The following is a 24,475-nucleotide window of genomic DNA, read 5'->3' on the forward strand; positions in this document are numbered from 1 at the left end:
GGCCTATACTCTCTGGAGTTTAGGAGAATGAGGGGTGATCTCATTGAAATGTATAAAATTCTTTGCGGGCTTGACAGGGTAGATGATGAGAGGTTGTTTCCCCTGGCTGGAGGGTCTAGAACTAGGGGTCATAGTCTCAGGATAAGGGGTCGGACATTTAGGACTGAGATGAGGAAGAATTTCTTCATGCAGAGGGTTGTGAATCTTTGGAATTCTCTACCCCAGAGGACTGTGGATGCTCAGTCGTTGAGTATATTCAAGACTGAGATCGATAGATTTTTGGACTCTCGAGGAATCAAGGGATATGCGGATCGGGCGGGAAAGTGGATTTGAGTGAGAAGATCAGCCATGATCTTATTGAATGGCGGAGCAGGCTCGAGGGGCCGTATGGCCGACTCCTGCTCCTATTCCTTACTTTCTTAAACAAAATCACAGATGGTGTAATGAATGTTGATTTTAGAGAGTAAGGATGGAGGGAGGAGAGAGAGTGTGTTGAATGGGGAATTTATAGCTTAGGAGGGGACAGAATTTTCGACAGAAGCAACAACAACTTGTATTTATACAGAGCATTTAACGAAGTAAAACATCCCAAGGTGCTTCACAGGAGTGAAATCAAATCAAATTTGATAATGGAATTTGAAACTGGAGACAAGAAACTAGAATTGTCTGTGCTGAAATTCTATCCTGTAATTAAAGTAGGAACTTTGGTAAACTCCTTTTACAGGATATTAGAAGGGGAGGATTTACAGATGGGAAACTCAAACCAAACATCACGTCAAGGATGTAGAAGGAAAAATCACCAATCACAGTGGTGAGGAACTGTACACGTGTTCTGTGTGTGAACATCCTTTGGCAGATGGAATATCATGAGGGAAAATGTGAAGTCGTCCACTTTGGGAGGAAAAATAAAAAAGCAAAATATTATTTGAATGGAGAAATACTACAAAATGCTGCGGTACAGAGGGATCTGGGTGTCCTCGTACATGAAACACAAAAAGTCAACATACAGGTGCAGCATGCAAACAGAATGTGGGCCTTTATTTCTGGGGGGATGGAGTATAAAAGTAGGGAAGTCATGCTACAACTGTACAGGGTGCTGGTGAGACCATACCTGGAGTACTTGGTACAGTTCTCGTGCCCTTATTTAAGGAAGGACATACTTGCATTGGAGGCAGTTCAGAGAAGGTTCATGAGGTTGATCCCGGGTATGGAAGGGTTGTCTTATGAGGAAAGATTGAACAGGTTGGGTCTATACTCATTGGAGTTTAGAAAAATGAGAGGAGATTCTGAGGGGACTCGATAGGGTCGATGCTGACAGAATGTTACCCCTCAGGGGGATTCTTAAACGAGGGGGCATAGTCTCAGAATAAGGGGTCGCCCGTTTGAGACAGAAATGAGGAGGAATTTCTTCTCCCAGATGGTCGTGATTCTTTGGAATTCTTTACCCCAAAAAGCTGTGGAGGCTGAGTCATTGAATACATTCAAGGCTGAGTTAGACAAATTGTTGATCAGCGAGGGTGTCAAAGGATACGGGGAAAGGGCAGGAAAGTGGAGTTGAGGTAAAAATCAGATCAGCCATGATCTCATTGAATGGTGGAGCAAGCTCGAGGGGCCGAATGGCCGACTCCTGCTCCTATCTCTGATGATCTCCCCGGTGCCCAGTCATGTGATCTCCCCAGTAGTTACCTGAAGTTGATCTTCCAGTTACAGTGGTGGGGGTGAAAACCTCGAGTTAACCGAGGGAACTTAGACTGGGGAATCTGAGGTTTGTGTGAAAGAAGTGAGTAATAAAAAAGGAAATTAATAAAAACTGATTCAATAAAAGAAAGAAACAGGTGAATTATACTAAAGTGAGCAATAAAAAGTAACTAAAAGAATACAAATTAAACCCATCTGATAATCAATGTTTAATATTAAATATGAATCAATTATCTCTGGAAATAGATAAATAAATAACTGCAAAGAAAGAATGAAATCTCCAGGACCTGATGGTTTTTCCCTCAGGGTATTAAAGGAAACAGGTGGGGAAATTACAGAAACATTAGTCATAGTTTCACAAAGCTCTCTGGACTCGGGAATTGTGCCCTTGGATACGAAAATATCACTCCAATATTTAAGAAAGGAGGAAGAGAGAGAAAAGGAAACGACAGATCTGTCAGTTTAACGTCAGGAGTGGGGAAGTTACTGAAATCTATCACCAGAGACAGAATGATTGAGGACTCGAACAAGTCTGAGCTGATCAAAGAGAGTCAGTGTGGATTTGTGAAGGGTGGGTCATGTCTGACTAATCTAGATGAATTTTATGAGGTCACTAACAGGCTGGACAGGGAGTGTCGATGGACATTGTCTGTGTGGACTTCCAGAAGGCATTTGATAGGGTTCAGCACAAGAGATTATTCGCAAAAATAAAAGTGCACAAAATTGAAAGTGACCTTGTGACTTGTGTTGGGAGGTGGGAGACAGAGAGTGGGGATAAAGGGAACGTTCTTTGATTGGTGGGATGTGACAAGTGGTGTTCCCCAGGGATCTGGACTGGGGTCTCAGCTTTTCACCATATTTATCAACAACTTGGATGAAGGAAGAGAGAGTTTTATATCCAAGTTTCCAGATGACACTAAGTTAGGAGACACAGTAAGTTGTGTGGATGGGAGCAGGAAGTTACAAAGGGACAGATTTTGTGAGTGGACAAAACTGTGGCAGATGGAGTTCAGTGTGGGGAAGTGTGAGATCATCCACTTTGGATACAAGAAGGAAACATTGGAGTATTTTCTTAAAGTGAGAGACTGGGAACTGTGGAGGAGCAAAGGGATTTGGGTGTCCATGCACAGAAATCACTAAAAGCTCGTGCCCAGATACAAAAAGTAATCACAAAGACTAATGGAATGTCGGCCTTTATCTCGAGGGCTGGAATACAAAGGGGAGGAAGTTATGCTTCAGTTCCACAGAGCCTCGGTCAGAGCCCCTCTGGAGTGCATATATCCAGAATATCAAACTCCAACCCAGTTCTCGGGGTTATTAACATCAGAAACAAACCCCAACTGTCAGAAAGAACGTGGTTCAGTCCTGGATGTGATTAACAGCAGAATCCAACCCCTGCATCACAGGTGAACTCGCTGGTGTCTCAACAGGTGGGATGACTGAGTGAATCCCTTCCCACACACGGAGCAGGTGAACGGCCTCTCCCCAGTGTGAACTCGCTGGTGTGTCAGCAGGTGGGATGAACAAGTGAATCCCTTCTCACAAACGGAGCAGGTAAACGGCCTCTCCCCAGTATGAACTCGCTGGTGAATCAGCAGGTTGGATGACCGAGTGAATCCCTTCCCACACACGGAGCAGGTGAACGGCCTCTCCCCAGTATGAACTCGCTGGTGAATCAGCAGGTGGGATGAATGAGCGAATCCCTTCCCACACACGGAGCAGGTGAACGGCCTCTCCCCAGTATGAACTCGCTGGTGAATCAGCAGGTTGGATGACCGAGTGAATCCCTTCCCACACACGGAGCAGGTGAACGGCCTCTCCCCGGTGTGAACTTGCTGGTGTCTCAGCAGATGGGATGAACGAGCGAATCCCTTCCCACACACAGAGCAGGTGAACGGCCTCTCCCCGGTGTGACTGTGTCGATGAGTTTCCAGCCCAGACGGGTATTTGAATCCCTTCCCACAGTCCCCACATTCCCATGGTTTCTCCGTGGTCCGGGTGTCCTTGTGTCTCTCCAGGTTGGACGATCAGTTGAAGCCTCGTCCACACACAGAACACGTGGACGGTTTCTCCCCGCTGTAAATGGTGCGATGTTTTTTTCAGGCTGTGAAACTGGTTGAAGCTCTTTCCACACTCAGTGCACTGGAACACTCTCACTCGGGTGTGTGTGTCTCGGTGATTTTCCACTCACACTGATGTTTGAAATCTTTTCCCACAGAGAGAACAGACAAACATTTCTCCTTCCACATTCAAAGGCCGATGATATTCAGGTCCTGATGAATCGAGGGACTGTCAGATCTTGATGTGATGTTTGGTTTGAGTTTCCGTCTGCAAATCCTCCCCTTCTAATCCCCTGTAAAAGGAGTTTACAAAAGTCCTCACTGTAAATACAGGACAGAAATTCAGAACAGACAATTCTAGTTTCTATGGAACATTCTTCCCGCTCATTCCCCCAGACTGTAAATCCCCGTCCCACACACTCTCCCTCCTCCCTGTGCTGAAATCCAAACCCATCGCACCATCTCCATCATTTCTTCCCTCCACTCCCAGTTTCCTCCCTCCCTCTACTCTGGTCGGGTTCAGTTCTCCACCCCCTGGGAGCAGAGTGAGAGGAAAATAAATGAGGCACAGGGACCCTGAAGCCCCGCCCACTCTTTGTTCACAGTCACTGGGACACTGAAGCCCCGCCCACTCTTTGTTCCCGGTCACTGGGACCCTGAAGCCCCGCCCACTCTTTGTTCACAGTCACTGGGACCCTGAAGCCCCGCCCACTCTTTGTTCACAGTCACTGGGACCCTGAAGCCCCGCCCACTCTTTGTTCACAGTCACTGGGACCCTGAAGCCCCGCCCACTCTTTGTTCACAGGCACAGGGACCCTGAAGCCCCGCCCACTCTTTGTTCACAGGCACAGGGACCCTGAAGCCCCGCCCACTCTTTGTTCACCGTCACTGGGACCCTGAAGCCCCGCCCACTCTTTGTTCACAGTCACTGGGACCCTGAAGCCCCGCCCACTCTTTGTTCACAGTCACAGGGACCCTGAAGCCCCGCCCACTCTTTGTTCACCGTCACGGGGACCCTGAAGCCCCGCCCACTCTTTGTTCACAGTCACAGGGACCCTGAAGCCCCGCCCACTCTTTGTTCACAGTCACTGGGACCCTGAAGCCCCGCCCACTCTTTGTTCACAGTCACAGGGACCCTGAAGCCCCGCCCACTCTTTGTTCCCGGTCACTGGGACCCTGAAGCCCCGCCCACTCTTTGTTCACAGTCACAGGGACCCTGCAGCCCCGCCCACTCTTTGTTCACCGTCACTGGGACCCTGAAGCCCCGCCCACTCTTTGTTCACAGTCACTGGGACCCTGAAGCCCCGCCCACTCTTTGTTCACAGTCACAGGGACCCTGAAGCCCCGCCCACTCTTTGTTCACCGTCACGGGGACCCTGAAGCCCCGCCCACTCTTTGTTCACAGGCACAGGGACCCTGAAGCCCCGCCCACTCTTTGTTCACAGTCACAGGGACCCTGAAGCCCCGCCCACTCTTTGTTCACCGTCACGGGGACCCTGAAGCCCCGCCCACTCTTTGTTCACAGTCACAGGGACCCTGAAGCCCCGCCCACTCTTTGTTCACAGTCACTGGGACCCTGAAGCCCCGCCCACTCTTTGTTCACAGTCACAGGGACCCTGAAGCCCCGCCCACTCTTTGTTCCCGGTCACTGGGACCCTGAAGCCCCGCCCACTCTTTGTTCACAGTCACAGGGACCCTGCAGCCCCGCCCACTCTTTGTTCACAGTCACTGGGACCCTGAAGCCCCGCCCACTCTTTGTACCCTGTCACTGGGACCCTGAAGCCCCGCCCACTCTTTGTTCCCAGTCACTGGGACCCTGAAGCCCCGCCCACTCTTTGTTCCCAGTCACAGGGACACTGAAGCCCCGCCCACTCTTTGTTCCCAGTCACTGGGACCCTGAAGCCCCGCCCACTCTTTGTTCACAGGCACAGGGACCCTGAAGCCCCGCCCACTCTTTGTTCCCCGTCACAGGGACCCTGAAGCCCCGCCCACTCTTTGTTCCTGGTCACTGGGACCCTGAAGCCCCGCCCACTCTTTGTTCACAGTCACTGGGACCCTGAAGCCCCGCCCACTCTTTTTTCCTGGTCACTGGGACCCTGAAGCCCCGCCCACTCTTTTTTCCTGGTCACTGGGACCCTGAAGCCCCGCCCACTCTTTGTTCACAGTCACTGGGACCCTGAAGCCCCGCCCACTCTTTGTTCCCGGTCACTGGGACCCTGAAGCCCCGCCCACTCTTTGTTCACAGTCACTGGGACCCTGAAGCCCCGCCCACTCTTTTTTCCTGGTCACTGGGACCCTGAAGCCCCGCCCACTCTTTGTTCCTGGTCACTGGGACACTGAAGCCCCGCCCACTCTTTGTTCCTGGTCACTGGGACCCTGAAGCCCCGCCCACTCTTTGTTCCCAGGCACTGGGACCCTGAAGCCCCGCCCACTCTTTGTTCCCAGGCACTGGGACCCTGAAGCCCCGCCCACTCTTTGTTCCTGGTCACTGGGACCCTGAAGCCCCGCCCACACTTTGCTCCAAGGTGGACGCGCATGCGCCGTGATCCCTGAACACTGACCAAAATGGCGGCCAGTTCCCCGCTCACCCGGGCGGCCGCCGGTCGGGCCTGTCACCGCGGTGTAAACACGGGGCCTGTGGGCTCTTATTCGGGGCCTGAGGCCTACACCGGGTATTTATGAAGCTTCCCTGCCCACCCACAGGTCCAATTCCTCCCCCGCGCCCACCTTCTCCTACCGGATCCCGACCCGCCTGTTCCCTCAGTCCCTCTCCACCACTCGCACCGCGCATGCTCAGAGCACAGCCCAGCTCCGCGCCTGCGCACTGGGCTCCTATAGTCACTGATCGGGCACTTTCTGGGCCGCGGGGGATTCTGGGTAATCTCTCCGCCATTGAATGTCCGAATCGGTGAACAGAAATTTCGTCACGGCATCGAGATTGGGGCCGGAGGGACAATAAACATTAAACAAAATCAATCAATAAATTATACAGAAACCCGAGTGCCCGGGCCCTCAGACAGGGAGCGAAGTTCACCGGTCGCCACTTTTCCTTCACCAACTCGCACCTCAGGCCCCGCCCAGTCTGGTTCAATTGATCAATGTTTTCCAACTGTGTTTTCCAACTCGAGTTCAGGCCTGTCATTCTGAGAGAAACTTCGAGGCCTCATTTTTTCTGTGTGCTGTGAGGACCGATATCGTTCATCTTGATCTATTTCTAGTTTAATAAGTTTTGCTGAATGTGGCCCAGGCCAAGTGTCAGGCGATCGGATCAGGCCCACCATCGAAAATGAGTTTGACCCCCCTGAGATAGACAATGTGAACCGGATTATCCTCATCCACTGACCCAGCAACTTCTTCATAAAACACCCCTGAGACAGACAATGTGAACCGGATTATCCTCATCCACTGACCCAGCAACTTCTTCAAAAAACACCCCTGAGACAGACAATGTGAACAGGATTATCCTCATCCGCTGACCCAGCAACTTCTTCAAAAAAACCCTGAGATGGACAATGTGAACCGGATTATCCTCATCCACTGACCCAGCAACTTCTTCAAAAATTCAAGCATATTTGCAAGACGCGACCTTCTTTTCTGGAAGCTGTGTTGAGTGTCTGTAACGGCCCCTCCTCTTTCCCCGTGATCATAAACAGAATCTCTTCGGATTCCTTCAAGAATCTTCCCTATGGTCGAGGTCTCACTGACGGGCCTCTTGTTCCCTGGCTCGGATTTATTCCCTTTTTTGAGAATGGGAACTCAGTGAGTTACCTTCCAATCTCAGGGAACAATCCCTGACTCTATTGAGCTGTTGAAGATCCAGGCAAGTGGCTCACAGAGCACCCGTCCCATCTCTTTAAACACCAAACATATCTCAGCTTCTCTAATGGCTGATTTTGTCTCCCTCAATTGTGGGTGATATTTGTCCTCGGTCTCCTGTAAACTCCTGTAAACATATTGATCCGAACTGGGTTAATGGTGTCTAACTCACTCACATCAATAAAACAGGGAATCTGGAAACACACTGCAGGTCCTTCTTTATCTGGAGATCAAATGATTGGTGGATAATTGTACCAGCCCTTAACAGGCTCCTGCGAATTCCTCCCTCCGCTATTTAAATGCAAACTTTAAACCATTTATTTTAAACAGGTTTATTTTAAATGATTTAACACCCGCCTTAATATAGTAGACTCAGGACTGTAACACAAACAGGTTCAATCTTTGCAGAATAATTCCCAGTCAGTTTTAGACTGGAAACTTAAACCTGCCGTTTCCCTTTCAGTCAGGAACAGATCACAGTTCTACACCAATCTCTAATTTGACAGCATGTTTCCAGCATTCCCCGTTGTTCTTCCTGATCTAAACACAGTTGTAAAGGAGCCTTCTGTTCCGTGCCTGGAGCTCTGGACCATGGAATAGAGCGGCTGGGACACATTACTCTCACGCCTCAAGATTAACCCACACGGTGACTGTGCTGTCAGTGAAGAGAGAGGAGAAAGCCCAAAGTGCCGTTTGCCCCTCTCAGTGTGGCCCTGAAGGTCTGTGTCCGGGCTGAAGTTCCGTTCCCATCGGACGATCCTCCCCCCAGATTGTCCTTTCTGAGCTCCAGTCAGGTGATGCTAAACATTCAGGTGGGAAAGACCAAAATCTACAACAATGTGTTTAAAACAAAGCTGATTTATTTAACATGTATCCAGAATATTAAACTCCAGCCCAGTTATCGGGGTCATTAACATCAGCAGAAACAAACCCCAACTGTCAGAATGAACATGGTTCAGTCCTGGATGTGATTAACAGCAGCAACAACAGCAGAATGCAACCCCTGCATCATAGGTGAACTCGCTGGTGTCTCCGCAGGTGGGATGTCGTTGTGAATCCCATCCCACACATGGAGCAGGTGAACAGCCTCTCCCCAGTGTGAACTCGCTGGTGTGCAGTGAGGTTGGATCACATCCTGAACCTCTTCCCAAATTGAGAGCAACTGAAAGGTTTCTCGTCAGTGTGAACTCGCTGGTGTGGAATCAGATCTGCAGAGTTGTTAAAGCTGTTCCCACAGTCAGAGCATTTAAAAGGTCTTTCAGCAGTGTAGAATCTCTGTGTGTCAGTCGGGTGGAGGTCTCAGTGAATCCCTTCCCACACAGAGAGCAGGTGAACGGCCTTTCCCCAGTGTGACTGTGTGGATGAGTTTCCAGCTGTGAGGGGTAATTGAATCCCTTCCCACAGTCCCCACATTTCCACGGTTTCTCCATGGTCCGGGTGTCCTTGTGTCTCTCCAGGTTGGACGATCAGTTGAAGCCTCGTCCACACACAGAACACGTGGACGGTTTCTCCCCTCTGTGAACGGTGTGATGTTTTTTCAGACTGTGTAACTGGTTAAAGCTCTTTCCACACTCAGTGCACTGGAACACTCTCACTCGGGTGTGTGTGTCTCGGTGATTTTCCACTCACACTGATGTTTGAAATCTGTTCCCCCGGTTTATTAATCCCCGGCCCCCCTGCTCCCGTCCATCTGCATCCGGACCCGCAGCTCCGACTGGCGACAGCGCAGCGTCTCCTCCGCGCTGGGCCCCTTTAAACGGGATAGGGCGTATTCACTCCCGCGGGGCGTTATGGGTAGTTCCTGCCGCCATTGACTGTCATTAATTGGAGATTTCACTGATCCGACGGGCGGGATCGGGGCGGAGCGGGAATCAATCCAATGGACAGAAACACAAGAGCCCGCGGCCCAGCGCCACATCGAGCGGTTTCACACCCGAAGGCCCGCTGGGTGATGGAGATCGCCCTCAATGATCAGAATAAAGAGACTGCTCGCTCTCCCCCACCCCAGAAAAATTCATCAAGGGATTTCCAGCTCATCCCCTCACTCATTCTGAAAGGGACAGGCGGGCCCTGTCTCCGTGAGGTTGGCACTTGGGTTTACAGGGCACAATTTCACAGTTTGAAGATGACAAGAAACTGGGAAATGTGGTAAACCAGGTGGAGCATAGTAACAGAGTGAGGGGGACAGAGACAGACGGGTGAAATGGGCAGACACATGGCGGCTTAAATTTAACACAGAGAAGTGTGAAGTGATACAGTTTGGAAGGAATAATGAGGAGAGGCAACATATAAACTAAATAGTACATTTTACAGGGGGTGCCGGACCAGAGAGACCTGGGGATGTATGTACACAAATCTTTGAAGGTGGCAGGAGAAGTTGAGAAGGCCGTTAAAAAACAGACGGGATCCTGGGCTTTATTAATGGAGGCATAGAGCACAAAATGTAGGAACATCCGAAAATATGAATTAAGAGCAGGAATAGGCCATTCATCCCCTCGAGCCTGCTCTGTCATTTGATAAGATCATGGCTGATCTGATTCTGACCGCAACCCTACTTTCCCGTCTACCTACGATAACATTTGACTCCTTGTTAATCAGGAATCTATCGAACTCAGCCTTAAAAATATTCAATGACCCTGCCTCCACCGCTCTCTGGGGAAGGGATTTCCACAGACTCACGACTATCAGAGAAAAAAATTCTCCTCATCTCCGTCTTAAATGGGAGACCCCTTATTTTTAAACTGTGGCCCCGAGTTCGAGTCTCTCCCACAAGTGGAAACATCCTCTCAGCATCTACCCCTTCTAGTCCCCTCAGGATCTTATCTGTTTCAATGAAATCATCGTTCATTCTTCCAAACTCCAGTGTATACAGGACCAACTTGTCCAACCTTTCCTCATGAGATAAAGCCCTCATTTACCAGACTCCCCATTACAGACCCTCAGTGTCCCTCTCACGGGTGAAGAGGGGACATTTATCAGACTCCCCACTACAGACCCTCAGTGTCCCTCTCACGGGTGAAGAGGGGACATTAACCAGACTCCCCACTACAGACCCTCAGTGTCCCTCTGCAGGGTGAAGAGGGGACATTTACCAGACTCCCCACTACACACCCTCAGTATCCCTCTCACGGGTGAAGAGGGGACATTTACCAGACTCCCCACGACAGACTCTCAGTGTCCCTCTCACAGGTGAAGAGCGGACATTTACCAGACTCCCCACTATTGACCCTCAGTGTCCCTCTCACGGGTGAAGAGGGGACATTTACCAGGCTCTCCACTATAGACCCTCAGTGTCCCTCTCCTGGGTGAAGAGTGGACATTTACCAGACTCCCCACTATCGACCCTCAGTATCCCTCTCACGGGTGTGGGGGCGGGGCCTGACTCCGAATGGGAGGCGGGGCCTGACCATGTGTGGAGGGGGCTGTGTGGGGGGCGGGGCCTGTCTGTGTGTGAGGGCGGGGACTGTGGGGGCAGGGCCTGACTGTCTGTATGTGGGTGGGGCATGACTGTGTGTGAGGGCGGGACCTGACTGTGTTGTGGGGGCGGGGCCTGACTCAGGAAGTGGGGGCGGGGCCTGACTGTCTGTATGTGGGTGGGGCCTGACTGTGTGTGGGGCGGGGCCTGAATGTGTGTGGGCGGGGCCTGACTATGTTTGGGCGGGGCCTGGCTCAGTGTTGGGGCGGGGCCTGACAGTGTGTGGGCGGGGCCTGACAATGTTTGGGCGGGGCCTGACTGTGTGTGGAGGGGGTTGTGTGGGGGGCGGGGCCTGTCTGTGTGTGAGGGCGGGGACTGTGGGGGCAGGGCCTGACTGTCTGTATGTGGGTGGGGCCTGACTGTGTGTGAGGGCGGGACCTGACTGTGTTGTGGGGGGCGGGCCCGAAACAGCGAGTGGGCGCGGGGCCTGACTCAGGGAGTGGGGTCGAGGCCTGACTGTGTGGGGGGCGGGGCCTGGCTCAGTGTGGGGGCGGGGCCTGACCATGTTTGGGTGGGGCCTGACTGTGTGTGAGGGCGGGACCTGACTGTGTTGTGTGGGCGGGGCCTGACTGTGTGTGTGGGGGGCGGGGCCTGTCTGTGTGTGAGGGCGGGGACTGTGGGGGCAGGGCCTGACTGTCTGTATGTGGGTGGGGCCTGACTGTGTGTGAGGGCGGGACCTGACTGTGTTGTGGGGGGGGGGGGGGGGGGGTGCGGGGCCTGAAACAGCGAGTGGGCGCGGGGCCTGACTCAGGGAGTGGGGTCGAGGCTTGACTGTGTGGGGGGCGGGGCCTGACTGTGTGTGGGCGGGGCCTGACCATGTTTGGGCGGGGCCTGACTGTGTGTGGAGGGGGCGGGCCCGCGGGCTCTGACATTTCATTGACGGTTGGAACCGCCCCTGCTCCCCCGCGCGGGAGACCCCGCTCTTTACCTGTCCCTGGAGCTCAGCGCGCAGGCGCGGGAGAGGCTCTGAGCGGTCCACAGACGGAGTCGGAGGTCTGAAGACGGTCGGCGAGCGCCCGGTCCGGAGATTCATAAACCGGAGGGAGGCCCCGCCGTAGGTCGTTTAAAGATGGAGTGCGGCCGCAGGGAACGAAAAGGATCCTCTGGTCCCGCGTGTCTTCAGCCGGGCGGCAGCTGCGAGGCTTCTCCCCGGGGACAGGCCCGGGTGACCGGGGGAACCTGCCGCCATCTTCGTACAGGAGGAGGGAGCGTCACGGCGCATGCGCGGCCATCTTGGTACAGGAAGACCGAGTCCAGGACCAGGTAAATGTGAGAGACTGAGGGTCAATAGTGGGGAGTCTGGTAAATGTCCCCTCTTCACCTGTGAGAGGGACACTGAGGGTCTATAGTGGGGAGTCTGGTAAATGTCCCCTCTTCACCCGTGAGAGGGACACTGAGGGTCAATAGTGGGGAGTCTGGTAAATGTCCCCTCTTCACCTGTGAGAGGGACACTGAGGGTCAATAGTGGGGAGTCTGGTAAATGTCCCCTCTTCACCCGTGAGAGGGACACTGAGGGTCAATAGTGGGGAGTCTGGTAAATGTCCCCTCTTCACCCGTGAGAGGGACACTGAGGGTCAATAGTGGGGAGTCTGGTAAATGTCCCCTCTTCACCTGTGAGAGGGACACTGAGGGTCTATAGTGGGGAGTCTGGTAAATGTCCCCTCTTCACCCGTGAGAGGGACACTGAGGGTCAATAGTGGGGAGTCTGGTAAATGTCCCCTCTTCACCCGTGAGAGGGACACTGAGGGTCTGTAGTGGAGAGTCTGGTAAATGTCCCCTCTTCACCCGTGAGAGGGACACTGAGGGTCAATAGTAGGGAGTATGGTAAATGTCCCCTCTTCACCCGTGAGAGGGACACTGAGGGTCAATAGTGGGGAGTCTGGTAAATGTCCCCTCTTCACCCTGGAGAGGGACACTGAGGGTTTTCAGTGGGGAGTCTGGTAAATGTCCCCTCTTCCCCTGTCGCAGGGGTCAGCGTGAGGAGAGTGATGTTGAGGTGGGGAGAATCATAGAAATTTATGAGACGAAGGAGGCCAATCGGCCCATCTTGTCCATGACAGTTGAAAAAGAGCTATCCAGCCTAATCCCACTTTCCAGCTCTTGGTCCATCGCCCTGTAGGTGACGGCACTTCAAGTGCATATCCTGGTTCCCTTTAAATGTGATGAAGGTTGCTGCCTCGTCCACCCTTTCAGGTGTGGAGTTCCAGACCCCCACCACCCTCTGGATGAAAAAAAAATTCAAGTTCCCTCTAATCCTTCTGCCAATACTTTAAATCAATACCCACTGGTCACTGACCCCTCTGCCAAGGAAAGTAGGTCCTTCCTATTCACTCCATCTTGCCCCTCATAATTTTATACACCTCAATTAAATCTCCCCTCAGCCTCTTCTGTTCCAAAGAAAACAACCCCAGCCTATCCAATCTTTCCTCATAGCTAAAATTCTCCAGCCCTGGCAATATCTTTGTAAATCTCCACTGTACCCTCCCGAGTGCAATCACATCTTTCCTGTAATGTGGTGACCAGAACTGTATGCAGTACTCTAGCTGGAGCCTAACTATTGTTTTATACAGTTCGAGCATAACCTTTCTGCTCTTATATTCTATGCCTCGGCTAATTAAGGAAAGTATCCTGTCTCCCTTTTTAACCAACTTATCTACCTGTCCTGCTAACTTCGGGGATTTGTGGACATGCACTCCAAGGTCTCTTTGTTCCTCGATACCTCTCAGTATCCTTCCATTTACTGTATACTTTTTCTTTTTTTTATTCGTTCATGGGATGTGGGCCTCACTGGCAAGGCCAGCATTTATTGCCCATCCCTAATTGCCCTTGAGAAGGTGGTGGCGAGCCGCCTTCTTGAGCCGCTGCAGTCTGTGTGTTGAATGTTCTCCCACGGTGCTATTCGGTAGAGAGTTCAGGGATTTTAACCGAGCGACGATGGAGGAATGGCGATATATTTCCAAGTCGGGATGGTGTGTGACTTGGAGGGGAATGTCAGGTGGTGTTGTTCCCATGTGCCTGCTGCCCTTGTTCTTCTCGGTGGTAGAGGTCACGGGTTTGGGAGGTGCTGTCGAAGAAGCCTTGGTGAGTTGCTGCAGTGCATCCTGTGGATGGGACACACTGCAGCCACTGTGCGCCGGTGGTGAAGGGAGTGACTGTTCAGGGTGGTGGATGGGGTGCCAATCAAGCGGGCTGCTTTGTCCTGGATGGTGTCAAGTTTCTTGAGTGTTGTTGGAGCTGCACTCATCCAGGCAAGTGGAGAGTATTCCATCACACTCCTGACTTGTGCCTTGCAGATGGTGGAAAGACTTTGGGGAATCAAGAGGTGAGTCACTCGCCACAGAATACCCAGCGTCTGACCTGCTCTTGTACCCATAGTATTTACGTGGCTGGTCCAGTTAAGTTTCTGGTCAATGGTGAGGGATACAGCGATGGTAATGCCGTTGAATGTCAAGGGGAGATGGTCATTGCCTGACACTTGTCTGGCGCAAATGTTACTTGCCACTTATCAGCCCAAGCCTGGATGTTGTCCAGGTCTTGCTGCATGCGGGCACGGACTTCTTCATTGTCTGAGGGGTTGCGAATGGAACCGAGCTCTGTGCAATCATTAGTGAACGTCCCCATTTCTGACCTTATGATGGATGGAAGGTTATTGATGAAGCAGCTGAAGATGGTTGGGCCTCGGACACTGCCCTGAGGAACTCCTGCAGCAATGTCCTGGGGTTGAGATGATTGGCCTCCAACAACTACAACCATCTTCCTTTGTAAACAATTTTACAACACCAAGTTATAGTCCAGCAATTTTATTTTAAATTCACAAGCTTTCGGAGGCTTCCTCCTTCCTCAGGTAAATGTTCTGAGGAAGGAGGAAGCCTCCTTCCTCAGAACATTTACCTGAGGAAGGAGGAAGCCTCCGAAAGCTTGTGAATTTAAAATAAAATTGCTGGACTATAACTTGGTGTTGTAAAATTGTTTACAATTGTCAACCCCAGTCCATCACCGGCATCTCCACATCACATCTTCCTTTGTGCGAGGTATGACTCCAGCCACTGGAGAGTCTTCCCCCTGATTCCCAATGACTTCAATTTTACGAGGGCTCCTTGGTGCTGCACTCTTGTCAAATGCTGCCTTGATGTCAAGGGCAGTCACTCTCACCTCACCTCTGAAATTCAGCTCTTTTGTCCATGTTTGCACCATCGCTGCAATGAGGTCTGGAGCCGAGTTGTCCTGGCGGAACCCAAACTGAGAATTGGTGAGTAAGTGCCGCTTGATAGCACTGTCGACGACACCTTCCATCACTTTGCTGATGATTGAGAGTAGACTGATGGGGCGGTAATTGGCCGGATTCGATTTGTCCTGCTTTTTGTGGACAGGACATATCTGGGCAATTTTCCACATTGTCGGGTAGATTCCAGTGTTGTAGCTGTACTGGAACAGTTTGGCTCGAGGCGCAGCTAGTTCTGGAGCACAAGTCTTCAGCACTACAGCCGGGATGTTGTCAGGGGCTTTGTGCATTCAGCCGTTTCTTGATATCACGTGGAGTGAATCGAATTGGCTGAAGACTGGCTTCTGTGATAGTGCGGATAGCGGGAGGAGGCCAAGATGGATCATCCACTCGGCACTTCTGGCTGAAGATGGTTGCAAACGCTTCAGCCTTGTCTTTTGCACTCATATGCTGGACTCTGCCATCATTGAGGATGGGGATGTTCATGGAGCCTCCTCCTCCCGTGAGTTGTTTAATTGTCTACCACCATTCACGACTGGATGTGACTGGACTGCAGAGCTTTGATCTGATCCGTTGGTTGTGGAATCGTTTAGCTCTGTCTATAGCATGTTATTTCCACTGTTTAGCATGCATGTCGTCCTGTGTTGTAGCTTCACCAGGTTGGCACCTCATGATGAGGTACACCTGGTGCTGCTCCTGGCATGCTCTTCTACACTCCTCATTGAACCAGGGTTGATCCCCTGGCTTGTTGGTAATGGTGGAGTGACAGAAGACAGAGCTGGCGAAAGTGAACTGGGAACTTCGGTTAAGGGATATGTCAGTCGAGATGCAGTGTCAGACATTTAATGGGATATTTCATAACACTCAGCAAAGATACATTCCAGTGAGAAAGAAAGACTCGAGGGGAAGGACATACCATCCTTGGCCAACTAAGGAAGTTAAAGATAGTATCAAATTGAAAGAAAAAACATACAATTCCACAAAGATTAGTGACAGGTCAGAAGATTGGTCAAAATATAAAAAACAGCAAAGAATGACTAAAAGAATAATGAGGGAGAGATGTGAGTACCAGAGAAAGTGAGCTAGAAATATAATAACAGATAGTAAGAGTTTCTACAGGTATTTAAAAAGAAGAGTAAGTAAAGTGAGTGTTGGTCCTCCAGAGAGTGAGTCTGGGGAATTAATAATGGAGAATAAGGAAATGGTGGATGAATTGAACAGATATTTTGCATCCGTCATCACTGTAGAGGATACAAATAACATGCCAGAAATAATTGTGGATCAAGAGGTGAAAGGGAGGGAGGAACTTAAAACATTTACAATCACCAGGGAAAGGGTCTTGAAAAAATATTAAATCTAAAAGCTGACAAGTTCCCAGGTCCTGACGGACTTCATCCGAGGGTCTTAAAAGAAGTGGCTGCAGAGATAGTCGATGCATTGGTATTAATTTTCCAAAATTCCCCAGGTTCTGGAAGGGTCCCATCAGATTGGAAAATAGCGAATATAACTCCTCCATTCAAGAAAGGAGGGAGACAGAAAGCCGGAAACTACAGGCCAGTTAGCTTAACAACTGTCATGGGGAAAATGCGAGAATCTATTATTAAGGAGATTCTGGCAGGGAACTTAGAAAATCACAATGCAATCAGGCAGAGTCAACACGGCTTTGTGAAAGGGAAATCGTGTTTGAATAATTTATTGGAGTTCTTTGAGGAAGTAACAAGCAACGTGGATAAAGGGGACCCTTTGGATGAGGTGCACTTGGATATCCAGAAGGCTTTTGACAAGGTCCCACATCAAAGGTGACGACACAAAATAAGAACTCATGGTGTAGGGGGTAACATATTAGCATGGATAAAGGATTGGTTAGCTAACAGGAAACAGAGAGTCAGCATAAATGGGTCATTTTCAGGTTGGCAAGATGTAACAAGTGGAGTGCCACAGGGATCAGTGCTTGGGCCTCAACTATTTACAATCTATATCAATGACTTGGATGAAGGGACCAAATGTATTGTTGCTAAATTTGCTAATGAGACAAAGGTAGGTAGGAAAGTAAGTTGTGAAGAGGACATAAGGAGTTCATAAAGGGATATAGATAGGTTAAGTGAGTGAGCAAAAATTTGGCAGATGGAGTATAATGTGGGAAAATGTGAACTTGTCCACTTTGGCAAGAGAAATAGAAAAGCAGTATATTATTTAAATGGAGAGAGATTGAAGAACTCTGAAGTACAGAGGGATCTGGGTATCGTAGTACATGAATCACAGAAAGTTAGTATGTAGGTACAAGAAGTGATTAGGAAGGCAAATGGAATGTTCTCATTTACTACAAGGGGAATGGAATATAAAAGTGGAAATATTTTACTACAGTTGTTCAGGGCATTGGTGAGACCACATCTGGAATACTGTGTGCAGTTTTGGTCTCCTTATTTAAGAAAGGACATAATTGCTTTGGAGGCAGTTCAGAGAAGGTTCACTCGACTGATTCCTGGGATGAGGGGGTTATCTTATGAGGAAAGGTTGGACAAGTTGGGCCTGTATACATTGGAGTTTAGAAGGATGAGAGGTGATCTTATTGAAACACATAAGATCCTGAGGGGAATAGAAGGGATAGATGCTGAGAGGATGTTTCCCCTTGTGGGAGAGACTAGAACTAGGGGCCACAGTTTAAAAATAAGGGGTCTCCCATTTAAGACGGAGATGAGGAGAAATTTTTTTCCCTGAAGGTCGTGAGTCTGTGGAACTCCCTTCCCCAGAGAGCGGGGGAGGCAGGGTCATTGAATATTTTTAAGGCCGAGTTAGATAGATTCCTGATTATCAAGGGAGTCAAATGTTATAGTAGGTAGATGGGAAAGTTGGGTTGATGTCACAATCAGATCAGCCATGATCTTATCAAATGACAGATCAGGCTCGAGGGGCCGAATGGCCTACTCCTGCTCTTAATTCATATGTTTATACGAGTGAGGAATAGGAACACCATGAGGTTACAGATTGTGTTGGATTCCAATTCTGCTGCTGCTGATGGCCCACAGCGCCTCACGGATGCCCAGTTTTGAGCAGCGAGATCTGTTCTGAATCTATCCCATTTAGCACGATGGCAGTGCCACACAACACGTTGGATGGTGTCCTCAGTGTGAAGACGGGACTTGGCTCCACAAGGACTGTGCGGTGGTCACTCCTACCAATACCGTCATGGACAGATACTCGCCTTGTTTGCTCTCCCCAATTGCATTACCTCACACTTCTCTGGATTGAATTCTATTTGCCACTTTTCTGCCCACCTGACCAGTCCATTGATATCTTCCTGCAGTCAACAGCTTTCCTCCTCACGACCAACCACACGGCCAATTTATGTATCATCTGCAAACTTCTTGATCAAGTCCTCCACATTCAAGTGCAAATCATTAATATATACCACAAAAAGCAAGGGACCAATAGTGAGCCTTGAGGAACCCCACTGGAAACAGCCTTCCAGTTGCAAAAACATCTGTCAACCATCACCCTTTGCTACCTGCCACTGAGCCAATTTTGGATCCGACTAGCCACTTTCCCTTTGATCCCAAGGGATTTAACTTTTTTGACCAGTCTGCCATGTGGGACCTTGTCAAAAGACTTGCTAAAATCCATGGATACGACATCAAATGCGTTGCCCTCATCGACCCTCCTCGTTACCTCCTCATAAGAGTCAATCAACTTAGTCAGACACGACATTCCCTGAACAAATCCATGCTGACTGTCCTTGATTAATCCGTGCCTTTCTAAATGACAATTAATATTGTCCCTCAGAATTGTTTCCAATCATTTGCCCACCACCGAGGTTAGGCTGACTGGCCTGTAATTACTCAGTCTATCCCTTTCTCCCTTTTTAAACAATGGTACACTGTATTTAAAAGAAAGCTGATTCATTTGAGACTGATACAGAATATTAAACTCCAGCCCAGTTATAGGGGTTATTATCAGAAACAAACCCCAACTGTCAGAATGAACATGGTTCAGTCCTGGATGTGATTAACAGCAGAATCCAACTCCTGTGGTAACATGTGAACTCGCTGGTGTGACTGCAGGTTGGATGACTGAGTGAATCCCTTCCCACAAACAGAGCAGGTGAACGGTCTCTCCCCAGTGTGAACTCGCTGGTGAATCAGCAGGTTGTATGACTTAATGAATCCCTTCCCACACTCTGAGCAGGTGAACGGTCTCCCCCCATTGTGAGTGCGTTTGTGTGTCAGCAGTCCGTTTGTGCTTTTAAAGCTCTTCCCACAGTCAGAACATTTAAAAGGTCTCTTATCAGTGTGAACAGGTTGGTGTTCAATGAGACTGGATGAACAAGTGAATCCCTTCCCACACACAGAGCAGGTGAACGGTCTCTCCCCCGTGTGAACTCGCTGGTGAATCAGCAGGGCGGATGACTGAGTGAATCCCTTCCCACACTCTGAGCAGGTGAACGGCCTCTCCCCAATGTGAACTCGCTGGTGAATCAGCAGGGCGGATGACTGAGTGAATCCCTTCCCACACTCTGCACAGGTGAACGGTCTCTCCCCAGTGTGAACTCGCTGGTGAATCAGCAGGGCGGATGACCGAGTGAATCCTTTCCCACATGCGGAGCAGGTGAACGGCCTCTCCCCAGTGTGAGTACGTTGGTGTCTCAGGAGAGCATTCCTGCTTTTAAACCTCTTCTCACAGTCAGAACATTTTAAAGGTCTCTTATCACTGTGAACAAGTTGGTGTTCAATGAGACTGGATGAACAAGTGAATCCTTTCCCACACACGGAGCAGGTGAACGGTCTCTCCCCAGTGTGAACTCGCTGGTGCCTCAGCCGGTCGGCTGAATGAGCGAATCCCTTCCCACACTCTGCGCAGGTGAACGGCCTCTCCCCGGTGTGAATTCGCTGGTGTCTCAGCAGGGTGGATGACTGAGTGAATCCCATCCCACACACGGAGCAGATAATCGGTCTCTCCCCAGTGTGAGTACGTTGGTGTCTCAGTAGAGCATTCCTGCTTTTAAACCTCTTCTCACAGTCAGAACATTTAAAAGGTCTCTTATCACTGTGAACAAGTTGGTGTGAAATGAGGCTGGATGTGCACGTGAATCCTTTCCCACACACGGAGCAGGTGAACGGCCTCTCCCCAGTTTGAAATCGGTGGTGTCTCAGCAGAGTGGATGACTGAGTGAATCCCTTCCCATATGAGGAGCAGATAAACGGCCTCTCCCCACTGTGACTGCGTCGATGAGTTTCCAGCTGGGATGGGTAATTGAATCCCTTCCCACAGTCCCCACATTTCCACGGTTTCTCCGTGGTCTGGGTGTCCTTGTGTCTCTCCAGGTTGGACGATCAGTTGATGCCTCGTCCACACACAGAACACGTGGACGGTTTCTCTCCGCTGTGAATGGTGCGATGTTTTTTCAGGCTGTGTCACGAGGTAAAGCTCTTTCCACAATCAGTGCACTGGAACACTCTCACTCGGGTGTGTGTGACTCAGTGATTTTCCAGTCACAATGAAGTTTGATCTTTTCCCACAGACAGAACAGACAAACATTTCTCCTTCCACATTCAAAGGCCGATGATATTCATGTCCTGATGAATCGAGTGACTCGGTCAGATTGACTTGAGGTTTGGTTTGATTTTCCCGTCTGTGAATCCTCGCATTCCAATCCCCTGTAAAAGGAGTTTACAAAAGACCTCACTGTAAATACAGGATAGAAATTCAGAACAGACAATTCTAGTTTCGACAGAATATTCTTCCCGCTCATTCCCCCAGACTGTAAATCCCCGTCCCACACACTCTCCCTCCTCCCTGTGCTGAAATCCAAACCCATCGCACCATCCCCAACATATTTCATTCCATCTGAGTTTTCTCTCCCTCCCTCTGAAGGTGTTGACTCTGACTGGGTTCAGTTCTGCACTCACTGGTTCCCCTCTCTCCCTCCCCGTGAAGTTCCCTCCCCCTCTTCCACAACATCTCCCAATTTTGGTGATGGGCTCTCCTTGACCCATCTCCATTTTTCCTTCTTATATTCACTGACACATCCCGATTTCTCTATCAAAGAGACGCTCTCTGACCAGTTACCATTCCAACTTCCTTTACAGACGTTCCCTGATCCGTCGTCATTTGGGTCTGGGGGGAGGGGTTTGGGGGGATAATGTTCACTGTTTTATATTGGGGTCTGGGGGCGATAATGTTCACTGTTTTATATTGGGGTCTGGGGGGATAATGTTCACTGTTTTATGTTGGGGTCTGGGGGGGATAATGTTCACTGTTTTATATTGGGGTCTGGGGGGGATAATGTTCACTGTTTTATATTGGGGTCTGGGGGGATAATGTTCACTGTTTTATATTGGGGTCTGGGGGGATAATGTTCACTGTTTAATATTGGGGTCTGGGGGGGATAATGTTCACTGTTCAATATTGGGGTCTGGGGGGGATAATGTTCACAGTTTTATATTGGGGTCTGGGGGGGATAATGTTCACAGTTTTATATTGGGGTCTGGGGGGATAATGTTCACAGTTTTATATTGGGGTCTGGGGGGATAATGTTCACTGTTTTATATTGGGGTCTGGGGGGGATAATGTTCACTGTTTTATATTGGGGTCTGGGGGGGATAATGTTCACTGTTTTATATTGGGGTCTGTGGGGCACTCGGTGTTCACTGAAGTCTGCGTCTCCTGCGCCTGCTCAGCTCACCCTGTCCATCAATGGGCCTCTCCCACCCCTCAGCTCACCCTGTCCATCAATGGGCCTCTCCCACCCCTCAGCTCACACTGTCCAACAATGGGCCTCTCCCACCCCTCAGCTCACCCTGTCAAACAATGGGCCTCTCCCACCCCTCAGCTCACACTGTCCAACAATGGGCATCTCCCACCCCTCAGCTCACACTGTCCAACAATGGGCCTCTCCCACCCCTCAGCTCACACTGTCCAACAATGGGCATCTCCCACCCCTCAGCTCACACTGTCCAACAATGGGCCTCTCCCACCTCTCTCTGTGTGGCTTTAAACAGATGGAACCCTGTGGGGTGGAGCAAACATTTCAACATTTGTTCGTGAAATGGGTGAATTCAGGACAGACAGCAGGGATTATTTGAGGAAATAACACAGTGTGGTGATAAAGGGAATGCAGTGGGTGTTGTGTAGATGGATTGTCTAAAGGTGTTTGAGAAGGTGCCGCACAGGAGGCTTGTTGATAAAATTAAGGCTCACGGAATTGAAGGGAGTGGGGCAGCGTGGACAGGAAGTTGGGGAAAGGGCAGAAAACAGAGAGTCGTGGATAATGGATATTGTTCAGACTGGAGGGATGTCAACAGTGGTGTCCCCCAGGATCAGTGTTGGGACCATTGCTCTTCTCAATACAGGGAAATGATCAGGGCTCAGGTATTTCGGGCACAAGATGAAAATCTCCAGATAATTCAAATGCCACCAAGATAGGGAGTGTGGGGAACTGTGAAGAGCACTGGAAGTGACTTCAGTGTCACGGACACTGGATAATAAATTGGACAGATAGATGGCAGATGAAATTTAATGCAGAGAAATGTGAAGTGATAGATTTTGGGAAGAAGAATAGGGAGAGGAAAAGTGAGAGGCTCCGTTGATGAAGCTGTTCAGAAACTGTATCCCAGATTTTAATAAATAGGGGTGAATAGTGTTAATCATTGGTTATTGATTGCTGCACACTGTCCCAAACACTCCCAGGGCAGGTACAGCACGGATTAGATACAGAGTAAAGCTCCCTCGACACTGTCCCAAACACTCCCAGGGCAGGGACAGCACAGGTTAGATCCAGAGTAAAGCTCCCTCGACACTGTCCCATCAAACACTCCCAGGGCAGATACAGCACACGTTCGATACAGGGTAAAGCTCCCTCTACACTGTCCCATCAAACATTCCCGGGGCAGGTACAGCATGGGTTAGATTGAGGGTAAAGCTCCCTCTACAATGTCCCATCAAACACTCCCGCGGCAGTTAAAGCATTGGTCAGATACCGAGTAAAGCTCCCTCCACACTGTCCCATCAAACACTCCCAGGGCAGGGACTGCACGGGTTATGTGCAGAGTCAAGCTCCCTCTGCACTGTCCCATCAAACACTCCCGGGGCAGTTACAGCACGGGTGAGATACAGAGCAAAGCTCACTCCACACTGTCCCATCAAACACTCCCAGGGCAGGAACAGCACAGTTTAGATACAGGGTGAAGCTCCCTCGACACTGTCCCATCAAACACTCCCGGGGCAGGTCCAGCACGGGTGAGATCGAGTGTAAAGTTCCCTCTGCACTGTCCCATCAAACACTCCCAGGGCAGGTACAATAAGGTGAGATAGAGTGTAAAGTTCCCTCTGCACTGTTCCATCAAACACTCCCAGGGCAGGGACAGCATGGGTTCGATACCGAATAAAGCTCCCTCCACACTGTCCCGTCTCACAATCCCAGAACAGGTACAGCACGGGTTAGATACAGGGTAAAGCTCACTCCACACTGTCCCATCAAACACTCCCGGGGCAGGTACAGCATGGGTTAGATACCGAGTAAAGCTCCCTCCACACTGTCCCATCAAACACTCCCAGGGCAGGGACTGCACGGGTTATGTGCAGAGTAAAGCTCCCTCTGCACTGTCCCATCAAACACTCCCGGGGCAGTTACAGCACGGGTGAGATACAGAGCAAAGCTCACTCCACACTGTCCCATCAAACACTCCCAGGGCAGGAACAGCACAGTTTAGATACAGGGTAAAGCTCCCTCGACACTGTCCCATCAAACACTCCCAGGGCAGGTCCAGCACGGGTGAGATCGAGTGTAAAGTTCCCTCTGCACTGTCCCATCAAACACTCCCAGGGCAGGTACAATAAGGTGAGATAGAGTGTAAAGTTCCCTCTGCACTGTTCCATCAAACACTCCCAGGGCAGGGACAGCATGGGTTCGATACCGAATAAAGCTCCCTCCACACTGTCCCGTCTCACAATCCCAGAACAGGTACAGCACGGGTTAGATACAGGGTAAAGCTCACTCCACACTGTCCCATCAAACATTCCCGGGGCAGGTACAGCATGGGTTAGATACCGAGTAAAGCTCCCTCCACACTGTCCCATCAAACACTCCCAGGGCAGGGACAGCATGGGTTGAGATTCTGGGTAAAACTCCCTCGACACTGTCCCATCAAACACTCCCAGGGCAGGGACAGCACGGGTTAGATACAGAGTAAAGCTCCCTCTACACTGTCC

At 50.3% G+C, this 24,475-nt stretch overlaps 1 protein-coding gene across 1 annotated transcript; it reads right to left on the minus strand.

Annotated features, from left to right (window-relative positions):
• Window positions 1–1,981: 1,981 nt before the first annotated feature.
• Window positions 1,982–20,284, minus strand: LOC137315821 (zinc finger protein 229-like). Its single transcript, XM_067980299.1, has 3 exons — window positions 19,304–20,284; window positions 15,202–15,208; window positions 1,982–3,683 (listed from the first exon to the last, which is right to left on the minus strand). The coding sequence occupies exons 1-3, from the start codon at window positions 20,191–20,193 to the stop codon at window positions 3,099–3,101; spliced, it is 1,482 nt and encodes a 493-aa protein (XP_067836400.1). The 5' UTR covers window positions 20,194–20,284; the 3' UTR covers window positions 1,982–3,098.
• Between the last annotated feature and the right edge of the window lie 4,191 nt (window positions 20,285–24,475).

Source organism: Heptranchias perlo, unplaced genomic scaffold, assembly GCF_035084215.1.
Source record: "Heptranchias perlo isolate sHepPer1 unplaced genomic scaffold, sHepPer1.hap1 HAP1_SCAFFOLD_56, whole genome shotgun sequence".
In the NCBI taxonomy this organism is placed as follows: Eukaryota; Metazoa; Chordata; class Chondrichthyes; order Hexanchiformes; family Hexanchidae; genus Heptranchias; species Heptranchias perlo.

What these genes read in the sequence shown, in the direction of transcription:
- LOC137315821 (XM_067980299.1), bottom strand. Translation starts at nt 20,193, where the DNA reads ATGGGATTCACTCAGTCATCCACCCTGCTGAGACACCAGCGAATTCAC.